The sequence below is a fragment of the Melanerpes formicivorus genome, unplaced genomic scaffold, assembly GCF_026170545.1.
Source record: "Melanerpes formicivorus ecotype bairdi unplaced genomic scaffold, bMelFor1.0.p_v2 SCAF_141, whole genome shotgun sequence".
NCBI lineage: Eukaryota > Metazoa > Chordata > Aves > Piciformes > Picidae > Melanerpes > Melanerpes formicivorus.
In genome coordinates this window covers 908,334-935,919 of record NW_027142493.1, presented here as the reverse complement: position 1 = coordinate 935,919, position 27,586 = coordinate 908,334, and the positions used below count along the sequence as shown (strand labels likewise).

General features: G+C 55.4%; 1 protein-coding gene across 1 annotated transcript in view; it reads left to right on the top strand.

Annotated features, from left to right (window-relative positions):
* The window catches only part of NUP98 (nucleoporin 98 and 96 precursor), a 40,789-nt gene extending 25,105 nt beyond the window's left edge, over positions 1 to 15,684 (top strand). Inside the window, exons 21-33 of the mRNA XM_068168545.1 lie at positions 450 to 626; positions 1,922 to 2,078; positions 3,476 to 3,914; positions 5,023 to 5,252; positions 5,932 to 6,201; positions 7,253 to 7,410; positions 7,921 to 8,064; positions 8,888 to 9,030; positions 9,526 to 9,747; positions 10,578 to 10,819; positions 12,130 to 12,284; positions 13,032 to 13,143; positions 13,849 to 15,684. Of these exons, the coding sequence (XP_068024646.1) occupies positions 450 to 626; positions 1,922 to 2,078; positions 3,476 to 3,914; positions 5,023 to 5,252; positions 5,932 to 6,201; positions 7,253 to 7,410; positions 7,921 to 8,064; positions 8,888 to 9,030; positions 9,526 to 9,747; positions 10,578 to 10,819; positions 12,130 to 12,284; positions 13,032 to 13,143; positions 13,849 to 14,066 (2,667 nt within the window). The 3' untranslated portion in view covers positions 14,067 to 15,684. The remainder of the gene's footprint in view (positions 1 to 449; positions 627 to 1,921; positions 2,079 to 3,475; positions 3,915 to 5,022; positions 5,253 to 5,931; positions 6,202 to 7,252; positions 7,411 to 7,920; positions 8,065 to 8,887; positions 9,031 to 9,525; positions 9,748 to 10,577; positions 10,820 to 12,129; positions 12,285 to 13,031; positions 13,144 to 13,848) is intronic.
* Positions 15,685 to 27,586: the final 11,902 nt, after the last annotated feature.

Here is a 27,586-nt window from a genome sequence, read left to right as displayed (position 1 = left end):
CCCAGGACAGTGGTGGAGGCTCCATCCCTGGAGGGGTTTGGAAGCTGTGGAGATGTGGTGCTGAGGCCTTGGGGGGGTTGGATGGTGATTGGATTCCATGGCCTTTAAAGGATCTCCTCCAACCCAAATGTTTCTCAACTTTGGAAGCTGAAGAGTCACATTTGATGCTGAGTTGGCAGCAGTCGGTGACCTTCAAGAGGACATCACCAAACCCATGAAACTTCCTCCTCCATTTCAACTTTGCCCTGCTCTATTCCAACCCTGAGGATTTCAGTTGTCCACCTCCATCTCTGAGCCCAAGGTGGCCTCCTGGCCCAAGGGGGAGGTCACCTCCTGATGCCTGCTGGTGGCCTCCTGGCCCAAGGGGGAGGTCACCTCCTGATGCCTGCTGGTGGCCTCCTGGCCCAAGGGGGAGGTCACCTCCTGATGCCCTCTCCCTGTCCCCCCAGAGCCCAGAGGTGGAGCAGCTGGGCAGGGTGGTGGAGCTGGACAGTGACATGGCAGACATCACCCAGGAGCCTGCCCAGGAGCCTGCTGGAGAAGACAACCTGGCTGAGGAGCAGGAGGTGCTTCCTGCTTCCACCCACATCGCCTCCACCCTGGGGGTCAACCCCTATGCCCTCCAGGTGAGCTCAGGGGCAGAGGCCTCCAGGGAGAGGACCTCTCCCACAGCATCTCAGGTGGTTTCCTTCAGGGGTCTTTATCTAGCAGCTTGTGGTGGGCTTCACATCTAGAGAGGGATCAAAAGTTGGACCCCAGGCTGCTGTCTCCCACCCAACCTCAGCCTGGTGCTGGTGGGGAGGGACCTCTGGAGCTCAGCCAGGCTAGGGGCACCCCCAGCAGCTTGGCTAGGGGGGGTTGGAAGCTCTCAAGAGCAGGAGATTCCACAACCTCACTGGGCAGCCTGGCTCAGGGCTTGGTCACCCTCAAAGACAGAAGTTTCTCCTCATCTTCAGCTGGAAGCCTTCCCTGGGCTATCTCTAGCAGTTCCCAGGCCCTCTGGGGAGCCCAGACCCAGGCTCTTGCCCCCCACAGCTCCTTGAGCTCTTGCTGAGCATTGCTCAGATCCCCTCAGGGGCTGCTCTGCTCCAGCCTCAGCAGCCCCCAGGGCTCTCAGCTGCTCCTCACCACTTCTCCAGGCCCTTCTTCTCTAGACACTCCCCTCCAACTTCAGACCCCATTCCCCTTCTTCATCCTCCCCTGGACCCTCCAGCAGCTCTCAGGCTCTGCCCTGGGCAGCCCAGCCCTGGCCCCAGCCCTGCAGCTGTATCCTCCCCAGGGTAGAGCAGAGGGTCAGCAGAGCCTCTTGATGTCCCCCAGGAGATCTTTGGCCTTCTTGGCCACCAGGGCACCTTGAGTCTCCTTCTCTGGAGAGCTTCCAATGCCCTCTGGCCATGGTGCCCCTGGGCAAGCTGCTGGGGGTGCCCCTGGCCTGGGGGAGCTCCAGAGCTCCCTTCCCACCAGCACCATGCTGGGGTTCAGTGGCCAAAGAAGAGCCTGGGGCCGGTGATCTTGGTTTGGGATTTGGTGACAGACCCTGGTGGGCTTCTGTCTGTCCAGTGGGCAAGGAGGGGTTGGATAGAAGGTTGGACTTGAGGACCTTGGAGGTCTCTTCCAGCCTTCTTCATTCCATGGTCTAAAGCTGAACAGTGAGGAGGTAGAGGGAACAGTTTGGAGAACATCAGTGTTGGAGGCCTTCAGCTCTACCATGACTTGACTCAACCCCACCTTGGGGGGTGGGACTCCATCATCTACCAAGCTGGGAAGTTCTCCAGACCCTTGTGTCCTCCTCCTCCTTACCTGACCTGTTTCAGTTGATGGTTTGGTGTCCTCCCCAAGCTCTGTAGAAGTTCTCCTCCTTGTCCAAGGAGAGGTCCAAGAGCTTCTCCGAAGGTGTGGCCTTGATTTCTCCTCCCCTCAGATCATGAAAGCTTCTCTGCTGGCTGATGAAGATGACCTTGATTTGATCCTGGATCATCATCACCTTGCGAAGCCACCTCTCAAGATGGACACTTCCCAGGAGATCTGTTCTCCCAGGCTTCCTATCTCCAGGTCCCAAGGCCAGAAGAGATACTCAGGTACGAGGGGAGACCACCTGGAGTTGGCTTCTGAAGGTGCTTGGAGCACCTTCTGCTCTTTTCCACCCCTTTCTTGGTCCTTCCCTGCTGCTTTCACCCTTTTCTTGGCCACCTTGGGACACTTTCTGCCCTTGAAGGTCTCACCAGGTTAGACTAGAGGTACCATCAGTGTCCCCCACCTTGATGTGACCTGTGGTTGGTCCACTGTGGCCACCAGCAAAGGGCAGCTCCTGGTTTCTTCTCAGAGACCACCCCTGCACCACCTCCATCCTCTGCCTGGGGGATCTCAGTAGGAAGAACATCTCTGATGGCTTCACCGAGGCCAAGGTCCAACCTGGTGCCCCTTGCATGATCAGTAGACATTCAGAGGCCTTCCTTTGGCCATCTGGACATGAAGGAAGCCTTTGGCTTGGTCCCCTCATACCCTGCTCTCTGGATCTGATAGTTGCAGCTAGAGAGTGGTGGTCAATGGGTTTGATGTCTAGATGGAGATAGGGGACAGGTGGTGGCCCTCAAAGGTCCATACTGGAGAGCAGCCTTTGGGGAGACCTGAGTGCTGGAGTGCAGCTCTGGAGGCCTCAGCACAGCCAAGGAGCTCCTGGAGCCATGCTGGGAGGGCTGGAAGGGATCTGCTGGGTCCCCAGGCTGGCAGAGCTGGGGGAGTTCAGCATGGAGAAGGCTCCAGGGAGACCTTCTGGTGGCCTGGCAGGGCTGGAAGGGGCCCAGGAGCAAGTTGGGGACAGAGTTTGGAGCAGGAGCTGTGGGGCCAGGCCAAGGGGGGATAGTTAGGAGCTTCAAGGGAGAAAGTCTGGAGTAGATCTGAGGCAGTTCTTGAGCAGGAGGCTGGGGAGAGCCTGGTTGAGGTCAGGCAGAGAGCTGGGAACTGCCCCCTGGCTGGCAGCAGCCCAGGGCAGGCTGTCTGGGGCTCTGAGCTCTGCTTGGGGCTGTCCCTGCTGGCTGCAGGGGGCTTGGGCTGGGTGACCTTGGAAGGTGCCTTCCAGACCCCTCCTATGATCCCATGACCTTGGAAGGTGCCTTCCAGACCCCTCCTATGATCCCATGACCTTGGAAGGTGCCTTCCAGACCCCTCCTATGATCCCATGACCTTGGAAGGTGCCTTCAACCCAACCCCTCCTATGATCCCATGACCTTGGAAGGTGCCTTCAACCCAACCCCTCCTATGATCCCATGACCTTGGAAGGTGCCTTCCAGATCCCTCCTATGATCCCATGACCTTGGAAGGTGCCTTCAACCCGACCCCTCCTATGATCCCATGACCTTGGAAGGTGCCTTCCAGACCCCTCCTATGATCCCATGACCTTGGACGGTGCCTCTAAGCCATCCCATGCTTCCCTTCACCATTCCTCACTCTCTTCTCTCCTTCTCTCTCTCTCCAGTGGGTGGCCTCCTCCAATCCAAATTTGCCAACCTCCTCCAGTCCCCAGCTGCTGCTCCTCAAGCTTTCAAGGCCCTGAAGACACCAAGCAGCCCTCCTCCTCCTCCTGCCTTTTCCCCCAGCCTGTGGGCGGCAGCTCCCCCCTCTCCCTTAGCTGCCACCTTCGCCGTGCCCCCGGGGCTGCCCGAGGCGCAGGTGAAGAGCGTGGGGGTGAGGAGGCAGCAGGGCCTGGTGCCCCTGGAGATGTCCATCACCTATGGCAAGGGCAGGCTGCTGATGGACATGGGGCTCTTCATGGGGCGCTCCTTCCGTGTGGGCTGGGCCCCCAACTGGACCCTGGCCCACTGCGGGGAGCCGCTGAGCGGCGCGGCCGGCAGAGAGGATCCTGCGCGCCGGGCTCCGGACTGCGGCTTCCCGCCAGCTCCTCTGCCTCCCAGACCGTGAGTGGTGGCTTCCTGCTGCTGGCAGGCCCCTGCAGGCCTCCCAGGCGGCTTCACATGGCGGGGGGCAGGCTGTGGAGGTCATCTCCAACCCTCCTGGTGGTTCTGAGCCTGGAGGCCAAGAACTTGACCTCTAAGGTCATCAAGTCCAACATTTTAAGGGACTTCTCCCCACTCCCTGATGATTCTGTGGCTGTAGGTCAGCTAGGTGGCCTTTGGAAGGTTGGACTTGATGATCTTGGAGGTCTTCTCCAAGCTCCATGGTGACTCTGTGGTTGTAGGTCAATAACCTGGTGGCTTTCATCTCCATATTCCTTCTCCCTCACAGAAGTGGTGGGAGATGCACTTGGGCAGGTAGATCTGCTTCAGGTTGCTCCTTCCCTATCTCAAAGACCTCAACCTTTGTCCCCAGAGTAGAGGCTTTTCCCCCAAGGAGAGCCTCAACCAGCAGAAGGGTAGAAGCTTCCAACTTGGTGCCCCAGGAAGCATCTAAGCTGCTGCTGGCTGTCCATGAGGACCTCTGCCCAAGCTGGGACACCTCTTGTTCAGCTTCTGGCTTCAACAGCTTGGACAATTTGGGCTTGAGGAACCTCCTGAAGGCCAAGCAGGGCAAGGGCAGGGTCCTGTCCCTGGGCAGTGACAGCCTCCTGCAGGAGCACTTCCCAGGGGGAGCTGCTTGGGGAGCAGCTGCCAGGAGAAGGAGCTTGGGGTGCTCATCTGGAGACCTCTCCTGGCCTATCTCCTTACCCCTCAACATAGCCCAAATGTTCTATCCTTGATGTCTCCCTCAGAGTCTTGTTGAGTTGGTGTTCTCCACCCTACCTGAGCTGCTGGCAGGGTTGAGGTGGGACCACAAAATGTCCTTTTTGGAGAGCTTTTGAAGCACCTAAATCCACAGGGTGTTTCTTAAGCCTAATTCTGAAGTCCTAGACCATGGAACTGAGGCCTTCAGACCTAGGTGTTGACCTTGGCTTGGTGCCTTGATGATGAGATGAGGCTAACCTCCAACCTATGAAGCTTGGTTGAACCCTCACCATGGGTGGTGGAGTCTGTTTTGCTTTGGAGACCAGCTCCCAGCCCTGGATTCAGCTTTTCTCCTTCCCTCCAGGCTCTCAGAGTCACCTTTCAAAGTGCACCTGGAGAAGCTGAGCTTAGGCCAGCAGAAGGTGGACAGAGCCCAGCAGCTGTACCTTACCCCCCTGGAGATCCAGCTGAGGCACAGCACTGTCCACATGGATGAGAATTGTCCTCTCCTAGCTCCCAACCCAGGGGTTGCTGCTGTCCATGACTATGCCAGCTGGGTCAGGAAGGCCTCTGAGGACCCTGCTGGGGCAGAAGGTGAGGCTTGGAAACCTGCTGCTGCTGGTGGGAGTAAGGTTGGGCAAGGGTCCAGCTGCCAGCAGAGCAGGTTTGGAACCTCCACAGTAGTGTTCAGGAAGCTGCTGGAGCTTAGAGCCAGCTGGGGCTCAAGGGCTGCTCCTGAGGGCTGGGCCAAGAGGAGATGGCCTCAGGTTGTGGCAGGGGAGGTTGAGCTTGGCCCTGAGGAGCAATTTGTGCCCCTTGAGGGGTGCCCAGGCCTGTGGCAGGTTGCCCAGGGCAGTGGTGGAGTCCCCATGGCTGGAGGGGTTGGGAAGCTGTGGTGGTGCTGGGCTCATGCTTGGACTCCATCACCTCTAAACTCTCTTCCACCTCCAACCCCTTCCATGATTCTTCTTGGCAGCACCAGCTTGGATCTCTGCCATAGATTTCTGGGGCTCATCCCTCGAGGTGTCTCCTGGGAGCTGTTAGGCTCTGGTGGGATTCCACTACCTGAAAGCTCTTTTCCCCCCCAGGCATTCCAAGATGTCCCAAAAGCCTTCTCTCTTTCCCCCCAACTCCTGGTGACCTCTCTCTCTCTCTATTCCCCCCCACTCCTGGTGACCCCCCTCTCTCTCTTCCCCCCCCCACTCCTGGTGACCTCGCTCTCTCTTTTTTGCTCGCGCTCTCGGTGACCTTTTGTCTCTCTTTCTCCCCACAGCTGTTGTGAAGCATTGGTGCTTGACCTGGACTTTATGTGAAGCTCTCTGGGGCAACCTGAAGGAGCTGGAGGCCAGCTTGGAGGAGCCCAAGGAGTACAGCCTGGCCCTGCAGAGGAGAAAAGCCTTCTCCAGGTGGCTGTCAGAGACAGCCGCTGGCCACATCCAGCAGGAGGTCTCCTTGGCCCACCACAGCCACCACCTGGAGGCTGTCTTCAGCTACCTGACTGGCAAGAGGGTTGGGGAGGCCTGCAGGGTGGCCCAGCAGGCAGGTGAGCTCCTTGGAGGTGTCATTGCAGGCCCGTGGTGAGGTGCTTGGAGGTCCCTTTCAGGTCCCCCCTCTGGAGGTGGACCTGGAGGGTGGTGGTCCCCCTTTCAGGTCCTTGTTGTGGACCTGGAGGTTCTCTCCTCTGGAGGGCTCCCTGGAGGTCCCTTGGTTGAGTTCCCATCTCAGGGGGCTTTCAAGGACCAGCTTGTTAGGGCTCTGAGCAGCTTGAATCTGGTTGGAGCTGTGGTCAAGATGATCTTTGAGGGTCCCTTCCCAGCTCTGTCCTTACCTCCTTCAATGTGTCCTTCCCAGTCCTTCATCTCTTGGTGTGGTGGTGGGAGGAGATGGTTCCTCAGGTGCTTTGTGGGGGACACCAAACCAAATCCCAGGCAGCTGTGGCCTGATCCAAGGTCCTGCAGCTGGGTCAGGGCAATGCCAGGCACTGATAGGGGCTGGGCAGGGACTGGCTGGAGAGCAGCCCTGGAGAAAAGGCCTTGAGGGTGCTGGGGGAGGAGAAGCTCCCCAGGAGCCAGCAGTCAGCACTTGCAGCCCAGAGAGCCAAGCAGAGAAGTGTGGCCAGCAGGGCCAGGGAGGAGATTCTGCCCCTCTGCTCCACTCTGCTGAGACCACAGCTGGAGCACCGTGTCCAGCTCTGGAGCCTCTGTGCCAGGAAGGATCTGGAGGTGCTGGAAGGTGTCCAGAGCAGGGCCACGAGGAGGAGCAGAGGGCTGGAGCTGCTCTGCTATGGAGACAGACTGAGAGAGTTGGGGCTGTGCAGTCTGGAGAGCCTGGCACAGGTTGCCCAGGGAGGTGGTGGAAGCCTCATCCCTGGAGGTGCTTCAGGCCAGGCTTGAAGGTGGCTGTGAGCAGCCTGCTGTGGTGTGAGGTGTCCCTGCCCATGGCAGGGGAGCTGGAACTGGCTGAGTCTTGAAGTCCCTTCCAACCCTGCCCATTCCATGATCCAAGTCCTCCACAGCTCAGCAGGAGCCAAGCTGGGAGCCTGCTGGCTGGGAAGGCTTTTTGCCTGACCTGGAGTTGTTGTCTTTCTCCTCTAGGTGACCACAGGCTGGCTCTGCTCCTCTCCCAGTTGGCTGGAAGCCAACCTGTGAGGGACCTCCTGACCATGCAGCTGGTGGACTGGCACAGGCTGCAGGCTGATGCCTTCATCCAGGAGGAGAGGCTGAGGATCTTTGCTCTCCTGGCTGGGAAGCCTGTAAGTCCCTCAGACACAGCCCCCAGACACCTCCACCACCTGCCAGCTGTGGAACTCAAACACAGCCAGGTGGTAGGCAGCAGGAGGGGGGGGAGGGGGAGAAGGAGGAGGAGATAGGGGGAAGAGGGGATCACCTGGAGGGATGCAGTGTTGGGTGCTGAGAAACCTCCTGAAGGGCAAGGGCAGGGCTCTGCCCCTGGGGTGGGACAGCCTCCTGCAGCAGCACAGCCCAGGGGGGAGCTGCTGGGGTGCTGGGGAACAAGTGGCAGCCAGGAGGTGCCAGCAGGAGCAACTTGTTTGGGGTGAGGCTGCTGGAGGCCTGGAGCAGGCTGCCCAGAGAGGTTGTGGAGTCTCCTGTGGAGAGCTTCCAACCCCTCCTGGCCATGGTGCCCCTGGACAAGCTGCTGGGGGTGTTTTGGGGGCCCCAAGCTGCTGCTGGGTGCCCAGCTGGTGTCTCCCAAGTGGTGTGGGATGGGTTGGGTGAGCTCCTGCCCCTGCCTCTGCCTGCAGGTCTGGCAGCTGTCAGAGAGGATCAGCATCAACGTCTGCTCGCAGCTGGACTGGAAGCGCTGCGTCGCCGTCCACCTCTGGTACCTCCTCCCTCCCACAGCCTCCATCTCTGCTGCCCTGGAGATGTATGAGGAAGCATTTCAGGTGAGGCTGCAGGAAAGGAGAACATCCTCTATGGCTCTGGTGGCTGGAACAGGTTGCCCAGGGAGGTGGTGGAAGCCTCAACACTTGGAGGCTTTTAAAGGCCCGGTTGGGAGTGGCTGTTGAGCAGCCTGCTCTGGTGTGAGGTGTCCCTGGCCCATGGCAGGGGGCTTGGGACTGGTTGAGCCTTGAGGTCCCTTCCAACCCTGACCTTCTCTCAGCGCTCAGTTTGCTGGCTGGGATGTAGAGTTGCTCTGGAGGGGCAGGAGAGAGCTACAGAGGGGCTGGAGCCATGAGGGAGGGCACCAAGCAAGGCCAGGAAGGCTCCAGGCTGGGGGCAGAAGGGCTGGGAAGTGCCTGGGAGGAAAGGGGATGGTGCCAGAGTGGGCAAGGAGGGCAGCAGCAGCCTGGGCTGGAGCAGCAATGGTGTGGGCAGCAGGAGCAGGGCAGGGATTGTGCCCCTGGACTGGGCACTGGGGAGCCCACAGCTGCAAGCCTGGGGGCAGGGTTGGGCCTTCTCTGCCAGGAGGAGCTTGAGGGCTGGGGCAGGGCCAGAGCAGGGCAAGGAAGCTGGGGAGGGGTCTGGGGAAGGAGGAGAAGGCTCTGGAGGAGTTGTGAGGAGCAGCTGAGGGAGCTGGGGGTCCATCAAGTTTTGGGGGTGGTTCTGTCAGCTGGGGAGAGAGAGTGGGAGAGCTGCTGGACCTCCACACACAACAATCTCCACCTGGGTTGGGTTGAAGCTCCCAAAGGCCTTTTGGGGTTGAGATGTCTCTTGGTGGAGATGTTTTTGACCTTTAGCTTTGGCGTCCCTCCCTCTTGGCTCCAGAACACCCCAGCCAATGAAAAATATGCCTGCTGCCCCCTGCCTCCATACCTGGAGGACTCTGGTTGTGTCCTAGAAGATGAAGATCAGGGAGGAAGACCTCTGAGAGATGTCTCCTTCCACCTATTGAAGCTCTACAGTGACAGGTAGGTGGTCCCTAACCCACTTAAGAAGTCTTCTGGGAAGATCTTGAGCCTCCAACCAGGCCCTGAACTCCTCCCTAGCCCCCAAGGGCTTTCAAACCACCTTCAGGCTTCACTCAACCCCTTGGAAGCAGCCCAGTAGTCAGCCTTCCATGTGAAGGTCTTGGTGGCACTGCTGGAGGTGATGGAAGTGAAGCTCTGAAGAACATTCCTTGGGTTCTTTCTTCCATGTCTGGAGGGGGCAACCTTCAGCTCTTCTTCATCCTGGTTGCCTTTTTGGAGGCCCTTGAGGGATCTCCAGGGGGTTAAAAAGGAGGAAGGAAAGGTGGTGGCAGGAGAGCCACTCCCCAGAGAGGGAATCATTGGAGCTGGCTGAAGGGGCCTCCCCACCCATGCCATGACCCCTGAAGGGGCCTCCCCCCAACCCCTTCCATGCTTCCCTGGTCTCTGAAGATGCCTCCACCCCCCACCCAGGCTGGATTTCCTTCCTCCCTGCAGGCACTATGACCTCGAGCAGCTGCTGGACCCCCGGAGTGTGACCTCAGACCCCCTGGACTACCGCCTCAGCTGGCACCTCTGGGTGGTCCTCAGAGCCCTCAACTTCTCCCACCTGTCCCAGCAGGGCCAGGGGGTGCTGACTGCAGGCTATGCTGCCCAGCTGGAGAGCCAAGGCCTCTGGCACTGGGCCATCTTCATCCTCCTCCACCAGCCTGACACCAAGTGAGTAGGTCCCCAAAAGCCTCCTTCAGCTCCTCCCAACCTGCTCCTGGCTTCAGCTTCTATGAGGGAAAGGGCTTGGAAGGACCTTGTAGAGCTTTATCTCCCTGCAGCCAGCTGGGACAGCCTTAGGCAGAGCTCAGGGCCCCAAACAGCCTGCCCTGGGCTGCTGCCAGCCAGGGGGCAGTTCCCAGCTCTCTGCCTGACCTCAACCAGGCTCTCCCCAGCCTCCTGCTCAGGAACTTCCTCAGATCTACTCCAGATCTTCTCTCTTGGAGCTCCAAACCATCCTCCCTTGGCCTGGCCCCACAGGCCCTGCTCCAAACTCTGTGCCCAGCTTGCTGCTGGGCCCCTTCCAGCCCTGCCAGGCCACCAGAAGGTCTCCCTGGAGCCTTCTCCAGGCTGAGCCCCCCCAGCTCTGCCAGCCTGGGGACCCAGCAGAGCCCTCCCAGCATGGCTGTGGCCTCCTCTGGCCCTGCTCCAGCAGCTCCTTGGCTGTGCTGAGGCCTCCAGAGCTGCTCTCCAGCCCTCAGGAGGAGGTCTCCCTGGGGCTGCTCTTCAGCCCCCCATGCCCTAGAAATGCAGCAGCTGATTGCTTCCAGGCTGTGAGGTGGACTTTGGAGGTGGAGAGGATCCAACCCCCGTCTCCCCAGGTCACTCCTCCACCTCTCCTGCAGCAGAGACCTTCCCTGGCTGTCCTACCCCAGAGCTTTTATGTGTTGGCCATCAGCCACCCAAGCCTCCATTCTGAGAAGTCTCTCCCTGGAGCCCCCCACCCCTTTTGCTTTGCTGCTGGAGCCTAACCTCTCCCTGCCCTCTCTTTGTGTCCCCAGCCTGAGGGAGAAGGCTGTGAGGGAGCTGCTCAGCCGCCACTGCCAGCTGCAGGAGAGCTCAGAGGCCTGGGCCCAGGAGACCTTCCTGACTCAGAGGCTCTGTGTGCCCCCAGCCTGGATCCACGAGGCCAAAGCAGTCAGGGCCAGGATGGAAGGGGACAAGCACAAGGAAGCCTTCTTCCTCTTCAAGGCTGGGCACTGGAACCAGTGCCACAAGCTGGTGGTCAGGTACCTGGCTTCAGGTGAGCTTTCTCAAACTCTTTCTACTCCCCACCCTTCCCCCTGCAGGACCTTCTCCTTCTCCTCCCCATTCCCACCCCATGGGGGTCAGGTGCCTGGCTGCAGGTGAGCCCTCTCCTCTGGCTGCTGCTGGGCCCAAGGGTCTCCTCCTCATCCTCTCCAGGGAGGAGGTGAAGGATTGGTAGGCAGCTGCTCGGGACTTCAAAACAGCTTTTGCTGCAGGGGGCAGTGGAGGACCTGCAAGCCTGTAGGGAACCTTCTCCTCCTCATGGAGAAGTTTCTCCACCCCTGGGGTAGACCCTGCCCCCCACCTTCCCTCTCTCTGGCTGGCCCGCCTGCCCCCCTGGAGGACCTCCTCATGCCAGAGGTTGCTCATGGGGCAAGGACCATGGTGGCCTTATTGGAGACCTGCTGCCAGTGGTGGTCCTGCTCTTGGGCTGGACCTGGGCTTAGTGTGTCTGAACCATTCTGTGAGCATCCCTGGAGGGGTTTGGAGACTGTGGAGCTGTGGTGCTGAGGGCCATGGGGTGGTGGTGCTGGGGCAGTGCTTGGCCTTCATCATCTTGGAGGTCTTCTCTGACCAATTCTGTGGAAGAGGTTGGAAGAGATCTCTAGGATCAGTGCCCCAGCACCACCACCCTCAGCAGCACAGCTCCACACCTTCCCAACCCCTCCAGCCATGGGGACTCCACCACTGCCCTGGGCAGCCTGCCACAGGCCTGGGCACCCCTCAAGGAGCACAAATTGCTCCTCAGGGCCAAGCTCAACCTCCCCTGCCACAACCTGAGGCCATCTCCTCTTGGCCCAGCCCTCAGGAGCAGCCCTTGAGCCCCAGCTGGCTGCAAGCTGCTCTCAGGGAGCTGCAGAGAGCCACAAGGTCTCCCCTCAGCCTCCTCTGCTGCAGCCTCAACCCCCCCAGGGCCCTCAGCTGCTCCTCACAACTTCTCCACAGCCTTCTCCTCCTTCCCCAGACCCCTCCCCAGCTTCCTTGCCCTGCTCTGGCCCTGCCCCAGCCCCCAAGCTCCTCCTGGCAGGGAGGTCCCAAGCCTGCCCCCAGGCTTGCAGCTGTGGGCTCCCCAGTGCCCAGCCCAGGGGCACAATCCCTGCCCTGCTCCTGCTGCCCACACCATTGCTGCTCCAGCCCAGGCTGCTGCTGCCCTCCTTGCCCACCTGGGCACCCCCTGTCTGGTGATGCTCAACCATTCCAGGCCTGTCCTGAGGGCACCAGCAGCAGCTTGGCCTCCTAGCCACCAAGGCTAGGGAGGTGTCAGGAGGGTGTTTGCTTGGCCCTTCATCTCCTTGTCCTCCTCAGATGCCATCATCAATGAGAACTACAAGTACCTGAAGGGCTTCCTGGAGGATCTGGCCCCAGCAGAGAGGAGTTCCCTGATCCAGGACTGGGAGGTGGCAGGGCTGGTCTACCTGGACTACATCCATGTCATGGAGATGGTGGAGAGGATCCAGCAGGTACCAGCTGCAACCTTTGCTGGGCTTGGCTTCAGCTGCAGAAGCCTCCTCCAGCTTCTTAAGCTCACTGCTCAGCAGCTCTGAGCAGCAGAGCTCAAGAGGTGGCCTCTGTCCTGCTCTCTGAGCAAGAGACAGCAGTGAGGGAGGAGAAACCTGAGGGGTGATGGTTGGGGGGGAGTCTTGAGAGTCTGGCTTGGGATGGGTTGGGTTGGAAGGGACCTGCAGAGGTGGTGGAAGCATGGAAGGGGTTGGGCTGGGCTGCCCAGGTCAGAGCCTGGGAAGTGCTGGGGAGAGTCCAGGGGAGGCTGGGGAGAAGCTGAGGGCCAGAGGAGGACAACAAAGGTGGGGAAGCAGGGGGAGGGGAAAGGGTCTGGGGAAGCAGGGGGAGGAGCAGCTGAGGGCCCTGGGGGATGTTCAGCCTGGAGCAGAGCAGCCCCAGAGGGGAGCTGAGCAATGCTCAGCAAGAGCTCAAGGAGCTTTGGGGGGCAAGAGCCTGGGGCTGGCATCTGCTGAGTGGTGCCAAGGGACAGCAATTGGCATCCAGGAGGTACCAGCAGGAGCAACTTGTTTGGGGTGAGGCTGCTGGAGAGGCCTGGAGCAGGCTGCCCAGAGAGGCTGTGGAGAGCTTCCAACCCCCCCTGGCTGTGGTGCCCCTGGGCAAAGCTGCTGAGCTCCAGGGGTGCCTTCTCCCTGTGGTGGGCAGCTTCTGGGTGGTCCTCAAGTGAGTGCCTGTGGTTGTCCTTGCAGCTGGAGTGCTCCACCTACGAGCTGGAGAGGCTGCACACCAAGGTGACCTCGCTCTGCAGCAGGGTGGAGCAGCTGCAGTGCCACAGCGCCAAGGACCGCCTGGCACAGTCAGGTATGGGCACCCCGCGGCTCCAGCCGGCCCCTGGGGGCCCCCTGCCGCCTGGCCTCTGCTGCTGGCTGGCAGGGCCCCATCCCCCTCCCACCAAAAGCTGAAGCTTGGCCCCCAGGGGTGGGAATCGGAGGCTGAAGGTTGAGGAGCAGCAACTTGTGCCTTGCTTTGGGCCACAGGTGGTCACAAAAGGACCTGCAGAGGGTCCTGGACCTTCAGGGGGTCCTGGAGGGGTTGGAGCAGGTGAGGAGCAATTTGTGCCCCTTGAGGGATGCCCAGGCCTGTGGCAGGCTGCCCAGGGCAGTGGTGGAGTCCCCATGGCTGGAAGGGTTGGGAAGCTGTGGTTCTGAGGGCCATGGGGTGGTGGTCCTGGGGCAGTGCTGAGGGCCATGCTTGGCCTCCATCCCCTCCAAGCTCTTCTCTGAGCCAAACTGATTCCCTGATCCCCATTCTAAAGGCTGGGAGGGGGCAAGAACCTGGGGCTGGCATCTTCTGGTGGTGCCAAGGGGGCAGCGAGGGGCAGCCAGGAGGTGCCAGCAGGAGCAGCTCCTCTGAGCTGAGGCTGCTGGAGAGGCCTGGCCCAGGCTGCCCAGAGAGGCTGTGGAGAGCTCCCAGGCTGCCCTGCCCCCCTGTGGTCCTGGGGGATGCCCTCCTTGGGGGAGGTCCCTCCCTGGCGCTCTCCCAGCCCTCCCCTCTCGCCCCCTGCAGAGATGGCCAAGCGCATCGCCAACCTCCTGCGAGCTGTCCTCAGCCTCCAGCAGCTGCCTGAAGCCCCTCCTGAGCCCCCAGCAGAGCTCCAGAAGGTGCCCCTGGGGCTGCTGGCCCCGCACCTGGGGCGCCTGCCCATGCCCGAGGACTACGCCCTGGAGGAGCTCCGTGGCCTCACCCAGGCCTACCTGAGGGAGCTGACTCTATTGACTCACTGAGGGCAGGAGGAGGACCCTTTCCACCCATGGACCTCATCCTCATCAGCCTAACCCTCTTGGCTCAGCCTTGCCCTGCCTTCTGAGGGGTTTCCAGCCTCTTCCTGGCCCACCCTGAGCTCTCCATGGACCTCTCGAGCCCGCTGGAGGACATCATCTCAGCCGGCTTCAGCCTGTGGTCAGGTGGAGCCTGGTTGCACCTCTCTGGTTGAAGCCTTCTGGCACCCAGCCTGCTCCTGGCTGGGCTCAAGCATCCTGCTGGAGGAGCCCTGGTGGGGATAGGTGGCTTCACCTCCTGGAAGATCCCTCTTCATTCCTCCTCCTTGGAGCAGGAAGCTCTCCTCCTTTGGTGGCCCTTGGTGAAGCTTTGGAGCTTGGAGTTGGGGCTTGGATCTTCCCTGCTGCTGGTCTGGAGAAGCTGAGCTCCAGCAGCATCTTCTCTCCTGGCTTCTCCTAAGTGTTGAAGGCCTCCTGAAGGTGGTGCTGAGCTCCTGGGCTTCTCTAGCTCTCAACCCAAGCTGTGTGGAGAAGCTCCTGGGAGGTGCCAGCTTGCAGCCTGTGCCCTTCAGGCCAAGCTCTGCCCCATGCAGACCCCTCCAGGGTGGACATCTCCTGGCTCCTTGCACAGCACAGGAGCTTGGCCCAAGGAGCTGACAGCTGCCCAGGAGCTCCAAGCTCCAGACTCTTCTCCTGGCTTCCTGCTGGAAGAGGTCAGCTTCCTGTGGAGGGCAGATGCTCTTCCTCAGCCTTCTGCTGCTTGGCCTCACCCAGCAGTCACCTCCCAGCCTGAGGACCACCTCCAGAGCCACCTCTCAGCCTTCCCAAGCTGCTTTGGTGTCTGCAGAGCTCTTCCTCCAGCCAGAGACTGACCGACTTGGGGGGAGGGGAAGAGACCAAAACTAGCTGGGTTGGGGAGAGCACCTTTGGCTTTAGAACCAAGGATGGGTGGCTGGGGGCAGCCCCCCAGGAGCTGCTTGGGGTGGGAGCTCTCCCTCCAGGAGGAGCTGCTCGGTGGGAGGAGACTCCAGGAGCTTGGTTGGATCCCTCCAGGAGGAGCTGCTTAGGTTGGGACCTTTCCAGGAGCTTGGTTGGATCCCTCCAGGAGGAGCTGCTTGGGGCGGGAGCCCTCCAGTAGCTTGGTTGGATCCCTCCAGGAGGAGCTGCTTGGGGTGGGATCCTTCCAGGAGCTTGGTTGGATCCCTCCAGGAGGAGCTGCTTGGGGTGGGAGCCTTCCAGGAGCTTGGTTGGATCCCTCCAGGAGGAGCTGCTTGGGGTGGGAGCCTTCCAGGAGCTTGGTTGGATCCCTCCAGGAGGAGCTGCTTAGGATGGGACCCTTCCAGGAGCTTGGTTGGATCCCTCCAGGAGGAGCTGCTTGGGGTGGGAGCCCTCCAGGAGCTTGGTTGGATCCCTCCAGGAGGAGCTGCTTGGGGTGGGACCCTTCCAGGAGCTTGGTTGGATCCCTCCAGGAGCTGCTTGCTGAAGGCCTTGGTGCATGAGGGGGGAGGAGGTTGTGTAAAGGTTTTTATTGAGGAGAAGACAAAAAGGCCAACTCCAAATCAAAGCTTTAGATATTTTCTGTCTTTTGGAGGAGAACAAGTTAAAAAACCAATAAAAATAAAAAGTTTATAGAATTTGGAGCTTCTCTGCCTCTGCTTCATAGCAGGAGAGGGGGTTGGTGAGGCAGGACCTGCCCCTTCCATGCTGGCTGGGCCTGATCCCTTGGCCCTCCTGGAAGTGCTGTGTGATTGCCCTCCAGATGCCCTGTTCCATCCTCTTGCCTGGCACTCAGGTCAGGCTGACAGGCCTGGGATTGCCTGGCTCCTCCTGCTGGCCCTTCTTGTGGATGGCCATCACCTTGGCAGCTTCCAGTCCCCTGGGACCTCTCCAGTGAGCCAGGGCTGGTGGGAAATGATGGAGAGAGAGGCTTGGCCAGCTCATCTGCCAGCTCTCTCAGCACCCTAGGATGGATCCCAGCCGCTCCCATGCACTTGTGGGGATCCAAGTGGCTCAGCAGGTCTCTTAACTACTTCCTCCTGGATCTCAGGGGCATTATGCTGCTCCCTGACTCCACCTGCCAGCTCAGGAGGCTGTTAGCCTGGAGTCCTCCTGCCTTGCTGCTGAAAATGGACAGCCTGAGGCTGCTGCTGAGCAGGGTTGGAGGTGCTGGAGGTGGAAGGAGTGCCTGAGGCTGCTGCTGGCTGAGAGCATGCCCCCAGCCCAGAGCCTGCTGCTCCTCGGTGAGCGCCCGTGGGCAATGGGGGTGAATGGATGGGCTGGTAGGGGGAGGGGGGAACGTGGTCTCCCCTGTTTGGGGAGGAGGTGGTGGGAGGAGGAGGCAGCAGGGATGGGGGGATGTTGGTGTCCTTTGGGGTTGGGGAGGAGCTGTTGGTCTCTCCCCCCTGCCCATCCCCTCCCCTCTTGCCCCCCTCAGGCAAGTCCTACTTGGCCACCATGACCATGGTCACAGCCTCCAGCGCCTTGACCATCTTTATTTAGAATAAAACCTTTATTTAGAATAAACCAAACCAGGTTGGAAGAGACCTTCAAGATCGTGTCCAACCCATCAACCAATCCAACCCACCTAAACAACTAACCCATGGCACCAAGCACCCCATCAAGTCTCCTCCTGAACACCTCCAATGATGGTGACTCCACCACCTCCCCGGGCAGCCCATTCCAATGGGCAATCACTCTTTCTGTATAGAACTTCTTCCTAACATCCAACCTGAACCTCCCCTGGCGCAGCCTGAGACTGTGTCCTCTTGTTCTGGTCCTGGCTGCCTGGCAGAAGAGACCAACCTCTGCCTGTCTACAACCTCCCTTCAGGTAGTTGTAGAGAGTGATAAGGTCACCCCTGAGTCTCCTCTTCTCCAGGCTGAGCAACCCCAGCTCCCTTAGTCTTTCCTCATAGGGCTTGTGTTCCAAACCCCTCACCAACTTTGTTGCTCTTCTCTGGACTCGTTCCAGCAAGTCAACCTCCTTCCTAAACTGAGGGGCCCAGAACTGGACACAGCACTCAAGGTGTGGCCTAGCCAGAGCTGAGTACAGGGCACAATGACCTCCCTGCTCCTGCTGGCCACACTGTTCCTGATCCAGGCCAGGATGCCCTTGGCCTTCTGGGTCCCCTGGGCACACTGCAGGCTCATGTTCAGCCTCCTCTCAACCAGTACCCCCAGGTCCCTCTCTGCCTGGCTGCTCTCAGCCACTCTGACCCCAGCCTGGAGCACTGCCTGGGGTTGTTGTGGCCAATGTGCAGCACCTGGCACTTGGATGTGTTCAATCTGATGCCCTTGGACTCTGCCCATCTGTCCAGCCTGTCAAGGTCCCTCTGCAGAGCCTCTCCACCCTCCAGCAGATCAACTCCTGTCCCCAGCTTGGTGTCATCAGTAAATTTACTGATGATGGACTCAATGCCCTCATCCAGCTCATCAATAAAGATGTTAAAGAGCACAGGGCCCAGCACTGATCCCTGGGGCACACCACTAGTGACTGGCTGCCAGCTGGATGTGGCACCATTCACCACCACTCTCTGGGCTCAGCCCTCCAGCCAGTTCCTAACCCATCGCAGTGTGCTCCTGTCCAAGCCATGGGCTGACAGCTTGGCCAGCAGTTTGCTATGGGGGACAGTGTCAAAGGCCTTGCTGAGGTCCAGGTAGACTACATCCACAGGCCACCCCACATCCACCAGGCGGGTCACCTGATCTTCATCCTGACCCTGCAGCACTGCGGGCCGGGGGCCAGGCCTGTGCCCCCCTGGGCCAGGAGGTTCTTCCTCCAGCACCTGGCCAGGCTCTGCTGCGGCTCGGAGCCGGGCGGGAGCCGCCAGAGGGCGCCGGCCGGCAGGGCGGGCAGGGGGCGGCTGGGCGGCCCCGGGGGGAAGGCGAAGGTCGGGCAAGAGAGCGGCGAGGCAGGGAGGTGCCCCCGGGGGCCTTGCCTGTGCCACCAACAGGTTCTGCTGAGAACGTCAGAGGCATCAGCGGCTGCCTGCGGCGGCACCGAGCCGCCCAGCGCCACACCGGAGACTGGCAGGAGGTGGCCACGGTGCTGGATCGCTGCTGCATGTGGCTCTTCCTCGCCATGGTCTTCCTCAGCAGCCTGCTGCTGCTGGCCAGAGCTGCCTGCAGGTCATGGCCTCAGGGACCTGATGGACCTGATGGCCATAGGGACCTTGCCCAGGACCTCTTGCAGGGCTGGTAGTGGCCACTGAGGCCCCATGAGGGTGGCTTGGGCCAGCAGCTGTAGGCTTGGAGCTGCACCAGCAGCGGGGAGGAGGAACCCAACAGCAGGACCTCAAGCCCCAGCTTCAGGCTGGAGAGGTCTCAGCTGCCCCAATGACCACACCCAGGCTGTGGCTCCAAGTTCTTCTCTTCCCTATGTCCAAGAAACTGGAGCTAAACCCTGGGGCTGTGTCCTCCTCCTCCTCCTGCTTGGAGCCAAAGTGCTCCCAGGACCTCCTGACCCCAGGAGAGCTGAGGCAGCACCCCTGGAACCAGCTGCCATGGAGCTGCTCCTGCCTGGAGCCTTGGGGCTGCTCCTGCCTAGAGCCTTGGGGCTGCTCCTGCCTGGACCTCCCTGATCCCACCCAGCCCCCAAACCAGGCTCCTGTCTCTCCCCCATCCCCCAAAGCAGCTCCCCCTGACCCTTGTTGTCCCTTGGGGGGGCACAGGCCCCCAGAAAGTAATTTTTAAGGTGGAATTTGGGAACAAATATTTATTTTTGCTTCTCTCTTTGGGGTCCTTTGAGTTCCCTTTGTGACCCCCACATTTGACAACACCTCCCTCCCCTCCCCCTTCCCCCCCCAGCAAACTTCTCCCTCCCTGTCCCCCATCCCCCCCCCCCCAACCCAAGGCTCTGCCCCTTAAAATGTCCTGAAGTGATTTTGGGACCTTCTGGAGCAGGACCTCCCCTCTCCCCACTCCCCCTCCCCTTCCCCCCCCCCAAAGAATAATGGCCACAAGGGGTTCCCAGGGGTCTCTATTCCAACCCTGGGCGAATCCAATCCCAAACCTGCCCTGAGCCTGCCCAAAGGCTTCCAAATGCTGGGCACTGCCTGGCTCAATCCAGGCCAAATCCAGCCCGGGATTTCCTACAGCTTGGGCAGAAGCTGACCAAACCCTGACCAAATCCCCCCAAAACCTCCTGGCTCCTGAGCAGTATTTGGCCACAGCCTGGCCCAACCCTTCCCCAAACCACCCAAACCCTTCCCAAAGTCCCAGGGAAGAACTTGAGCAAGTCCTGGCCCAAGCCAGACCAAACCTGGCCCAAATCCTGCCCCAAACCTCCCAAAGTCCCAGGCAGGAACTTGGCCAAAGCCTGACAAATTCCCCCCAAAACCTCCCAAATCCTGCACCAACCCCCCACAACCTGACCAAACCTCCCAAATCCTTCCCCAAAACCTCCCATAGTCCAAAGGAAGAACTGGGCCAAATCCTTACAAATTTCCCCCAAAACCTCCTCACTCCTGTCCCAACCATCCTCTTAATAATTAATAAAAGACTGAAGAGTCCTGATACTAAAAATTAATGGAGCTAATAATCCTACGAATATGATTAATAATATGGCTAATAATCTAAATAATTATAATTAATAATTATTAAGAATAATTAACAGAGCTAATAATCCTGCTAATACTGATAAATAATATGGCGAATAATCTCAATAAAATTAATAATTAACAATAGAGCTTACAGTCCTGCTAATAATGATAAATAATATGGCTAATAGTCTTAATAACTATAACAGTTATAACTAATAGAGCTAAAAGTTCCCCTAATAATAACTAACAGAGCTAATAGTACTGGTAATGATTAATACTGGAGCTACAATCAGGCTAATAATGACAAATAACATGGCTAAGAGTCTTACTACTACTACTAATAAAACTTAGTGCTAATAATCATGCTAATCATAAAGAACAGAGCTAATATTCCTGTTAATAGCAATCAAGGGAGCTAATAATCCTGCTTATATTGATAAATACTATGGCTAATAGCCTTAATAATGGTAATAATAATAGAGCTGATAGTCCTGCTAATAATAACAACTAATAGAGTTAATAATTCTGCTAATATTGATAAATAACATGACTAATAATCCAAATATGGCAAATAAACAGTAGTAGAGCTAAGAGTCCTTTGAATCATAACTAATAAAGCAAAAAGTCCTGCTAATAGAGTTAAGGGTCCTGAGAATAAAAATTAATAGAGCTAATAATCCCATTATCAATTAATAATAGAGCTGATACACTTGCTAAGAATAATTAATAGAGCTAATAATACTGTTAATAACAACTAATACAGCTAATAATCCTGCTAATACCTATAAATAATATGCCTAAAAAACTTAATTATGTCTATAATTAGTTATAGAGCTAATAATACTGGTAATAACAATTAGTAGAACTAATAATCCTGCTAATACCTATAAATAATGTGGCTAATAATCTTAACTATGGCAATAATTTATAATAGAGCTAATTATCCTGGTAATAATAATTAATGCAGCTAATAATACACCTAATACCTATAACTAAGGGGGCTAATAATCTTAAGTATGGCAATAATTAATAATAGAGCTAATTATCCTGGTAATAATAATTAATAGAGCTAATAATTATGCTAATACCTATAAATATTATGGCTAACAATCTTAACTACGGAAATAATTAATAATAGAGATAATAATAGTGCTAATAATAATTAATAGAGCTAATAATCCTCCTGACATTGATAAATAATAGGTCTAATAATCTTAATTATGGTAATAATTAATAATAGATCTTATAGTCCTATTACTACTAATAACTAACAGTGCTAAGAATACCAATTATAATTAACGGAGCTAATAATTCTGCTAGCAGTAATTAATGGAGTTAATAATGTTGCTAATAGTGATAAATAATATGGCTAAGAGACTTAAAAACTACTGGTACTAATAATAATAGCAATAACTAACAGAGCTCAAAGTCCTCCTAATAATAACTAATAGAGCTAACATTCCTGCTGGGGATTAATGCTAGAGCTAGAATCAGGCTAAGAATGAGAAACAATATGGCTAAGAGTCTGAGAAATAAGAAGAAGAACAAAGAATTAGAGCTAATATTCCTGCTAATAAGAAGTAATGGAGTTAAGGTTCCTGCTAATACTGATAAATACTCTGGCTAATAATCTGACTTATGGTAATAGTTAATAACAGACCTAATAACACCACTAATGCTAATGTTTAAAACAGCTAAGAATCCTGCTAACATTGACGAATAATATGGCTAAGCATCTTAATAATAGAAATAATTAATAATAACTAATAATAGATGTAATAGTAATCACAGTATCACAGTATCACAGTATAACTAAGGTTGGAAAAGACCTCAAGGATCATCGAGTCCAGCCTATCAACACAGACCCCATGACTAGACCATGGCACCAAGTGCCACGTCCAATCTCCCCTTGAACGCCTCCAGGGTCGATGACTCAACCACCTCCCTGGGCAACCCGTTCCAATGACGAATGACTCGCTCGGTGAAGAACTTCCTCCTCACCTCGAGTCTGAACCTCCCCTGGCGCAGCTTGAGACTGTGTCCCCTTGTTCTGGTGATGGTTGCCTGGGAGAAGAGGCCAACCCCTTCCTGGCTACAACCACCTTTCAGGTAGTTGTAGAGGGCAATGAGGTCACCCCTGAGCCTCCTCTTCTCCAGGCTAAGCAAGCCCAGCTCCCTCAGCCTCTCCTCCTAGGGCTGTGCTCAAGGCCTCTCCCCAGCCTTGTTGCCCTTCTCTGGACACGTTCAAGTGTTTCGATGTCCTTCTTAAACTGAGGGGCCCAGAACTGGACACAGGACTCAAGGTGTGGCCTAACCAAAGCAGAGTACAGGGGCACTATGACCTCCCTGCTCCTGCTGGCCACACTATTCCTAATGCAGGCCAGGATGCCATTGGCCCTCTTGGCCACCTGGGCACACTGCTGGCTCATGTTCAGGTGGCTGTCGATCAGCACACCCAGGTCCCTCTCTGTTTGGGAGCTCTCCAGCCACTCCGACCCCAGCCTGTAGCTCTGCATGGGGTTGCCGTAGCCAAAGTGCAGCACTCGGCACTTGGACTTGTTGAATGCCATCCCATTGGACTCTGCCCATCTGTCCAGTCGGTCGAGGTCCCTCTGCAGAGCCTTTCCACCCTCTAACTGACTAACATCTGCCCCTAACTTGGTGTCATCTGCAAACTTGCTGATGACTGACTCTACCCCTTCATCCAGATCATCGATGAAGATGTTAAGGAGGACGGGGCCCAGCACTGATCCCTGGGGGACACCACTGGTGACTGGCCGCCAGCTGGATGTGGCACCATTCATCACCACTCTCTGGGCTCGGCTCTCCAGCCAGTTCCTAATACTAAGAGTAATACTTAAAAGAGCTAATAATAATTAATGCACCTAATAGTCCTGCTAATACTGATAAATAATGTGCCTAATAGTCTTAATAAGAATAATCAATAATAGATCTAAAAGTCTTCCTAATAATAACCAATACAGCTAATAACTAATAGAGCTAACAGTCCTGCTAGGGATTAATTATAGAGCTATTGTCCTAGTAATGGTAATAAATAATAATAGAGCTGGTAGTCCTGCTGAAATTAATTAATAGAGATAATAACCCTGCTAATAATTATGAATAATGTGGCTAATAATCCTCCTAATAGTAATAAACAATGTGGCTAATAGTCATAGTAGCAATAACAATGATAACAATAGCAACAATGATGATGATGATGATGATAATAATAATAATAATAATAATAATAATAATAATAATAATAATAATGAACCAGCTAATTGTGCTGCCAATAACAATAGGGCTAATAATACTGCTAATAATTAATATCAGGGGATCCCCACAGAGGACCTCACAGCCTCCCAGAGCTGTCTCCAGACCAAGCCCTGACCAAAACCTTCCAAATATTGAGCAGAACCTGACCCAAGCCAGACCAAAACCTCCCAAATCCTTCCCAACCCTTTCCCAAAGTCCTAAGGAGGAACTTGGCCAAATCCTGGCCCAAGCCAGAACAACTCCTGACCAGATCCTGCCCAAAACTTCCCAAAGTTCCAGGGAAGAACTTGGCCAAATCCTTACCAAATCCCCCCAAAAACTCCCAAATCCAGCACCAACTCCCCACAACCTGACCAAAACCTCCCAAATCCCTCCCTAAACTTTCCAAATTCTGGGCAGCATGTGACCTAAACCTGCTTCAATCCAGAGACCAAATCCTTACCAAATCCCCACGAAACCTCCCAAATCCTGATCAAAATCTCCCAATGACCCTCAGAGGAACTTAGCCAAACCCTGACAAATTCCCCCCCAAAATCTACCAAATCCTGTACAAAACTTGGCCAAATCGAGGCCCATACAAGACCAAAACCTCCCAAATCCTTCCCCAAACCTCCCAAAGTCCCAATGAGGAACTTGACCAAATCCTGACAAATTCCCCCCAAAACGTCCCAAATCCTGACTCAAACCTCCCAAATCCTTCCCAAACCCTTCCCCAAGTCCTAGAGAAGAACGTGGCCAAATCCTCACCAAATCATAGTTTCATAGTTTCATTCAGGGTTGGAAGGGACCACAAGGATCACCTAGTTCCAACCCCCCTGCCACGGGCAGGGACACCCCACACTAGAGCAGGCTGGACAGAGCCTCATCCAGCCTGCTCTTAAACACCCCCAGGGACGGGGCCTCGACCACCTCCCTGGACAACCCATTCCAGGGTCTCACCACTCTCATGGTGAAGAACCTCCTCCTCACATCCAGCCTGAATCTCCCCACCTCCAGCTTCATTCCATTCCCCCTAGTCCTATCACTACCTGAGATCCTGAGAAGTCCTTCCCCAGCCTTCTTGTAGCCCCCTTCAGATACTGGAAGGCCACAATGAGGTCACCTCGGAGCCTTCTCTTCTGCAGACTGTACAGCCCCAACTCCTTCAGTCTGTCCTCATAGGAGAGGTGCTCCAGCCCTCTGATCATCCTTGTGGCCCTTCTCTGGACACCTTCCAGCACCTCCACATCCCTCTTGTAATAGAGGCTCCAGAACTGGACACAGTACTCCAGGTGTGGTCTCACCAGGGCTGAGTAGAGGGGGAGGATCACCTCCCTCGACCTGCTAGCCACACTTCTCCTGATGCAGCCCAGGATCTGATTGGCTTTGCGGGCTGCAAGTGCACACTGAGAGCTCATGTTGAGCTTTTTGTCCACCAGCACCCCCAAGTCTCTCTCCTCAGGGCTACTTTCCAGCCAGTCACTGCCCAGCCTGTATTTGTGCCTGGGATTGCCTCGACCCAGATGCAGGACCCTGCACTTGCTCTTATTGAACTTCATGAGGTTGGCTTGTGCCCACCTCTCCAGCCTGTCAAGGTCCCTCTGGATGGCCTCCCTTCCCTCCAGCGTGTCTGCTGCACCACACAGCTTGGTGTCATCAGCAAACTTGCTGAGGGTGCACTCAATGCCACTGTCCATGTCCCCCACAAAGATGTTGAATAAGACAGGTCCCAGGACTGATCCCTGAGGGACTCCGCTTGTCACTGGCCTCCACTGGGACATGGACCCATTGACAGCCACTCTTTGGGTGCGACCATCAAGCCAGTTCCTTATCCATCTAGTGGTCCACCCATCAAACCCATGTGTCACCAGTTTGGAGACCAGGATGTGGTGCGGGACAGTGTCGAAGGCTTTGCTCAGCTCCAGGTAAATGACATCAGTTGCTCGCCCCTCATCTATTAATTTTGTCACCTAACAACACTTCCTCAATCCTGCCCCAACCCCCCACAACCTCACCAAAACCTCCCACATCCTGAAAAACAACCTCCCAAAGTCCTAGGGACAAACTTGGCCAAGTCGTGGCTGAAGCCAGAACTCCTGACCAAATCCTGCACAAAACCTCCCGAAGCCCCAGTGAGGAACTTGACCAAAGCCTGACAAATTCCCCCCAAAATTACCTCAGTTCTGCACCAACCCCCCACAATCTGACCAAACCCTCCCAAATCCTTACCCAATCCTCCCAAAGTCCCAGGGAGGTCAAATCCAGGCCAAATTTCCCCCAAAACCTCCCAAATCCTGCACCAGCCCCCCCCCCCCGACCCAAACCTCCCAAATTCTGAACAAAATCCTTACCAAATCTCCTCAATCCTGCACCAACTCTCCAGAACCTGACCCAAGCTCCCAGATCCTGAGCACAACCTCCCCAGTTCTGAGCTCAACTTTGCCAAACCCTGCCCCAACCCACACCAAAACCTCGCAAAGCCTCCTGAGTCCTGCCCCAAACCTCCCAAATCCTCAGCTCAACCTCACCAAATCCTGACCAAAACCCCCAAAAACTCCTGAATCCCTCCCCAACCCCCCACAACCTAACCCAAACCTCCCAAATCCTGCCCCTAACCTCCCAAAGTCCTAGAGAAGAACTTGGCCAAACTTGGGGGCTAAAAATCTTAACTCTGGCAATAATTAATAAGAGAGCTAATTGTCCTGCTAATAATAACTAATGGAGCTAAAAATCCTGCTAATACCTATGGCTAAGAATCTTATCGATGGCAATCATTAAAAATTGATGAATAATATGCCTAAGCATCTTAATAATGGAAATAATTCATAATAGAGCTGAGAATCCCACAAATATTGATTAATGGTGCTAATAATCCTGTTAATAAGTAATAACAGAGCTAATACTCCTCTTAATAACTAATAATACAACGAATAGTAATACTAGTAGTAATACTTAAAAGTGCTAATAATAATTAATGCAACTAATAGTCCTGCTAATGCTGATAAATAATGTGGCTAATAGTCTTAATAAGAATAATAAATAATAGAGCTAAAAGTCTTCCTAATAATAACCAATATAGCTAATAACTAATAGAGCTAACAGCCCTGCTAGGGACTAATTATAGAGCTATACTCCCAATAATGGTAATAATTACTAATAGAGCTGGTAGTCCTGCTGAAAATAATTGATAGAGCTAATAACCCTGCTAAAAGTTATGAATAATGTGGCTAATAATCCTGTTAATAATGATAACCAATGCGGCTAATAGTCACAGTAGCAATAACAATTATAACAATGACAACAAAAATAATGATGATGATGATGATGATAATAATAATAATAAACAACCAGCTAATTGTGCTGCTAATAACAATAAGACTAATACTCCTGATAATAATTAATATCAGGAGATCCCCACAGAGGACCTCACAGCCTCCCAGAGCTGTCTCCAGACCAAGCCCTGACCAAAACCATCCAAATCCTTCCCAAGCCCTTCCCAAAGTCCTAGGGAAGAACTTGGCCAAATCCTGATCAATTCCTCCCAACACTTCCTCAATCCTGCCCCAACCCCCCACAACTTCACCAAAACCTCCCAAATCCTCAGCTCAACCTCACCAAACCCTCACCCAATCCACACCAAAACCTCCCAAAACCTCCTCAAGCCTTTCCCAACCTCCCAGCCCCTCACCAAAAGCATCAAACACTTCCCAAAGCCTCAGCACAACTTGCCCAAGTCCTGGCCCAAGCCTGACCACAGCCTGCTCAAAAACCTCCCATATCCTCACCTCAGCCTGACCTAATCCTGACCCAACCCAGACTAAAAGCTCCCCAAATCCTTCTCAAACCTTCCCAAAACCTCCCAAAGTCCTAGGGAAGAACTTGGCCAAGTCATGGCCCAAGCCAGAACAACTCCTGACCAGATGCCTCCCAAAACCTCCCGAAGTTCTAGGGAAGAACTTGGTCAAATCCTGAACAAATCCCCCCCAAATCTCCCAAATCCTGCACCAACCCCCCACAACTTGACCCAAAACTCCCAAATCCGGAGCCAAACCTCCCAAATCTTTCCACAAACCTCCCAATGTCCCAGGGAGGAAATTGGCCAAATTCAGACCAATTGCCCCCAACACTTCTTCAATCTTCATTCCCAACACCCCAACAACCTGACACAAACCACCCAAGCTCTAACCAAGACCTCCCAAACCTGGCCACAACCTGACCAACTCCTGACAAATTTCCCCCAAAACCTCCCAAATACTGTCCAACCCCCCACGACCTGACCCAACCCACCCAAATCCTGAACAAAACCTCCCAAATCCTTTCCCTCACCTAACAAAGTCCTGGGGACAAACTTGGCCAACTCCTGGCCCAAGCCAGAACGACTCCTGACCAAATCCTGCCCCAAACCTCCCAAAGTCCTTCTCCTCAATCCTTCCCTACCTCTCCAGAAGTCGTTGGCAGGAACTTGGCCAAATCCTTACCAAATACCCCAAAACCTCCCAAATCCTGCACCAACCCCCCACAACCTGACCCAAACCTCCCAAATCCTGATCAAAAAATCCCAACCCTTGGGCACAACTTGAACAAAGCCTGGCCCAACCCACAGCAAATCCTGACCAAGCCCTGACCAAAACCTGCTAATGTCCCAGGGACAATGATGGCCAAATCCTGGACAAGTCCAACCAAAACCTCCTCAATCCTATCCCAACCCCCCACAACGTGACCTAAACCT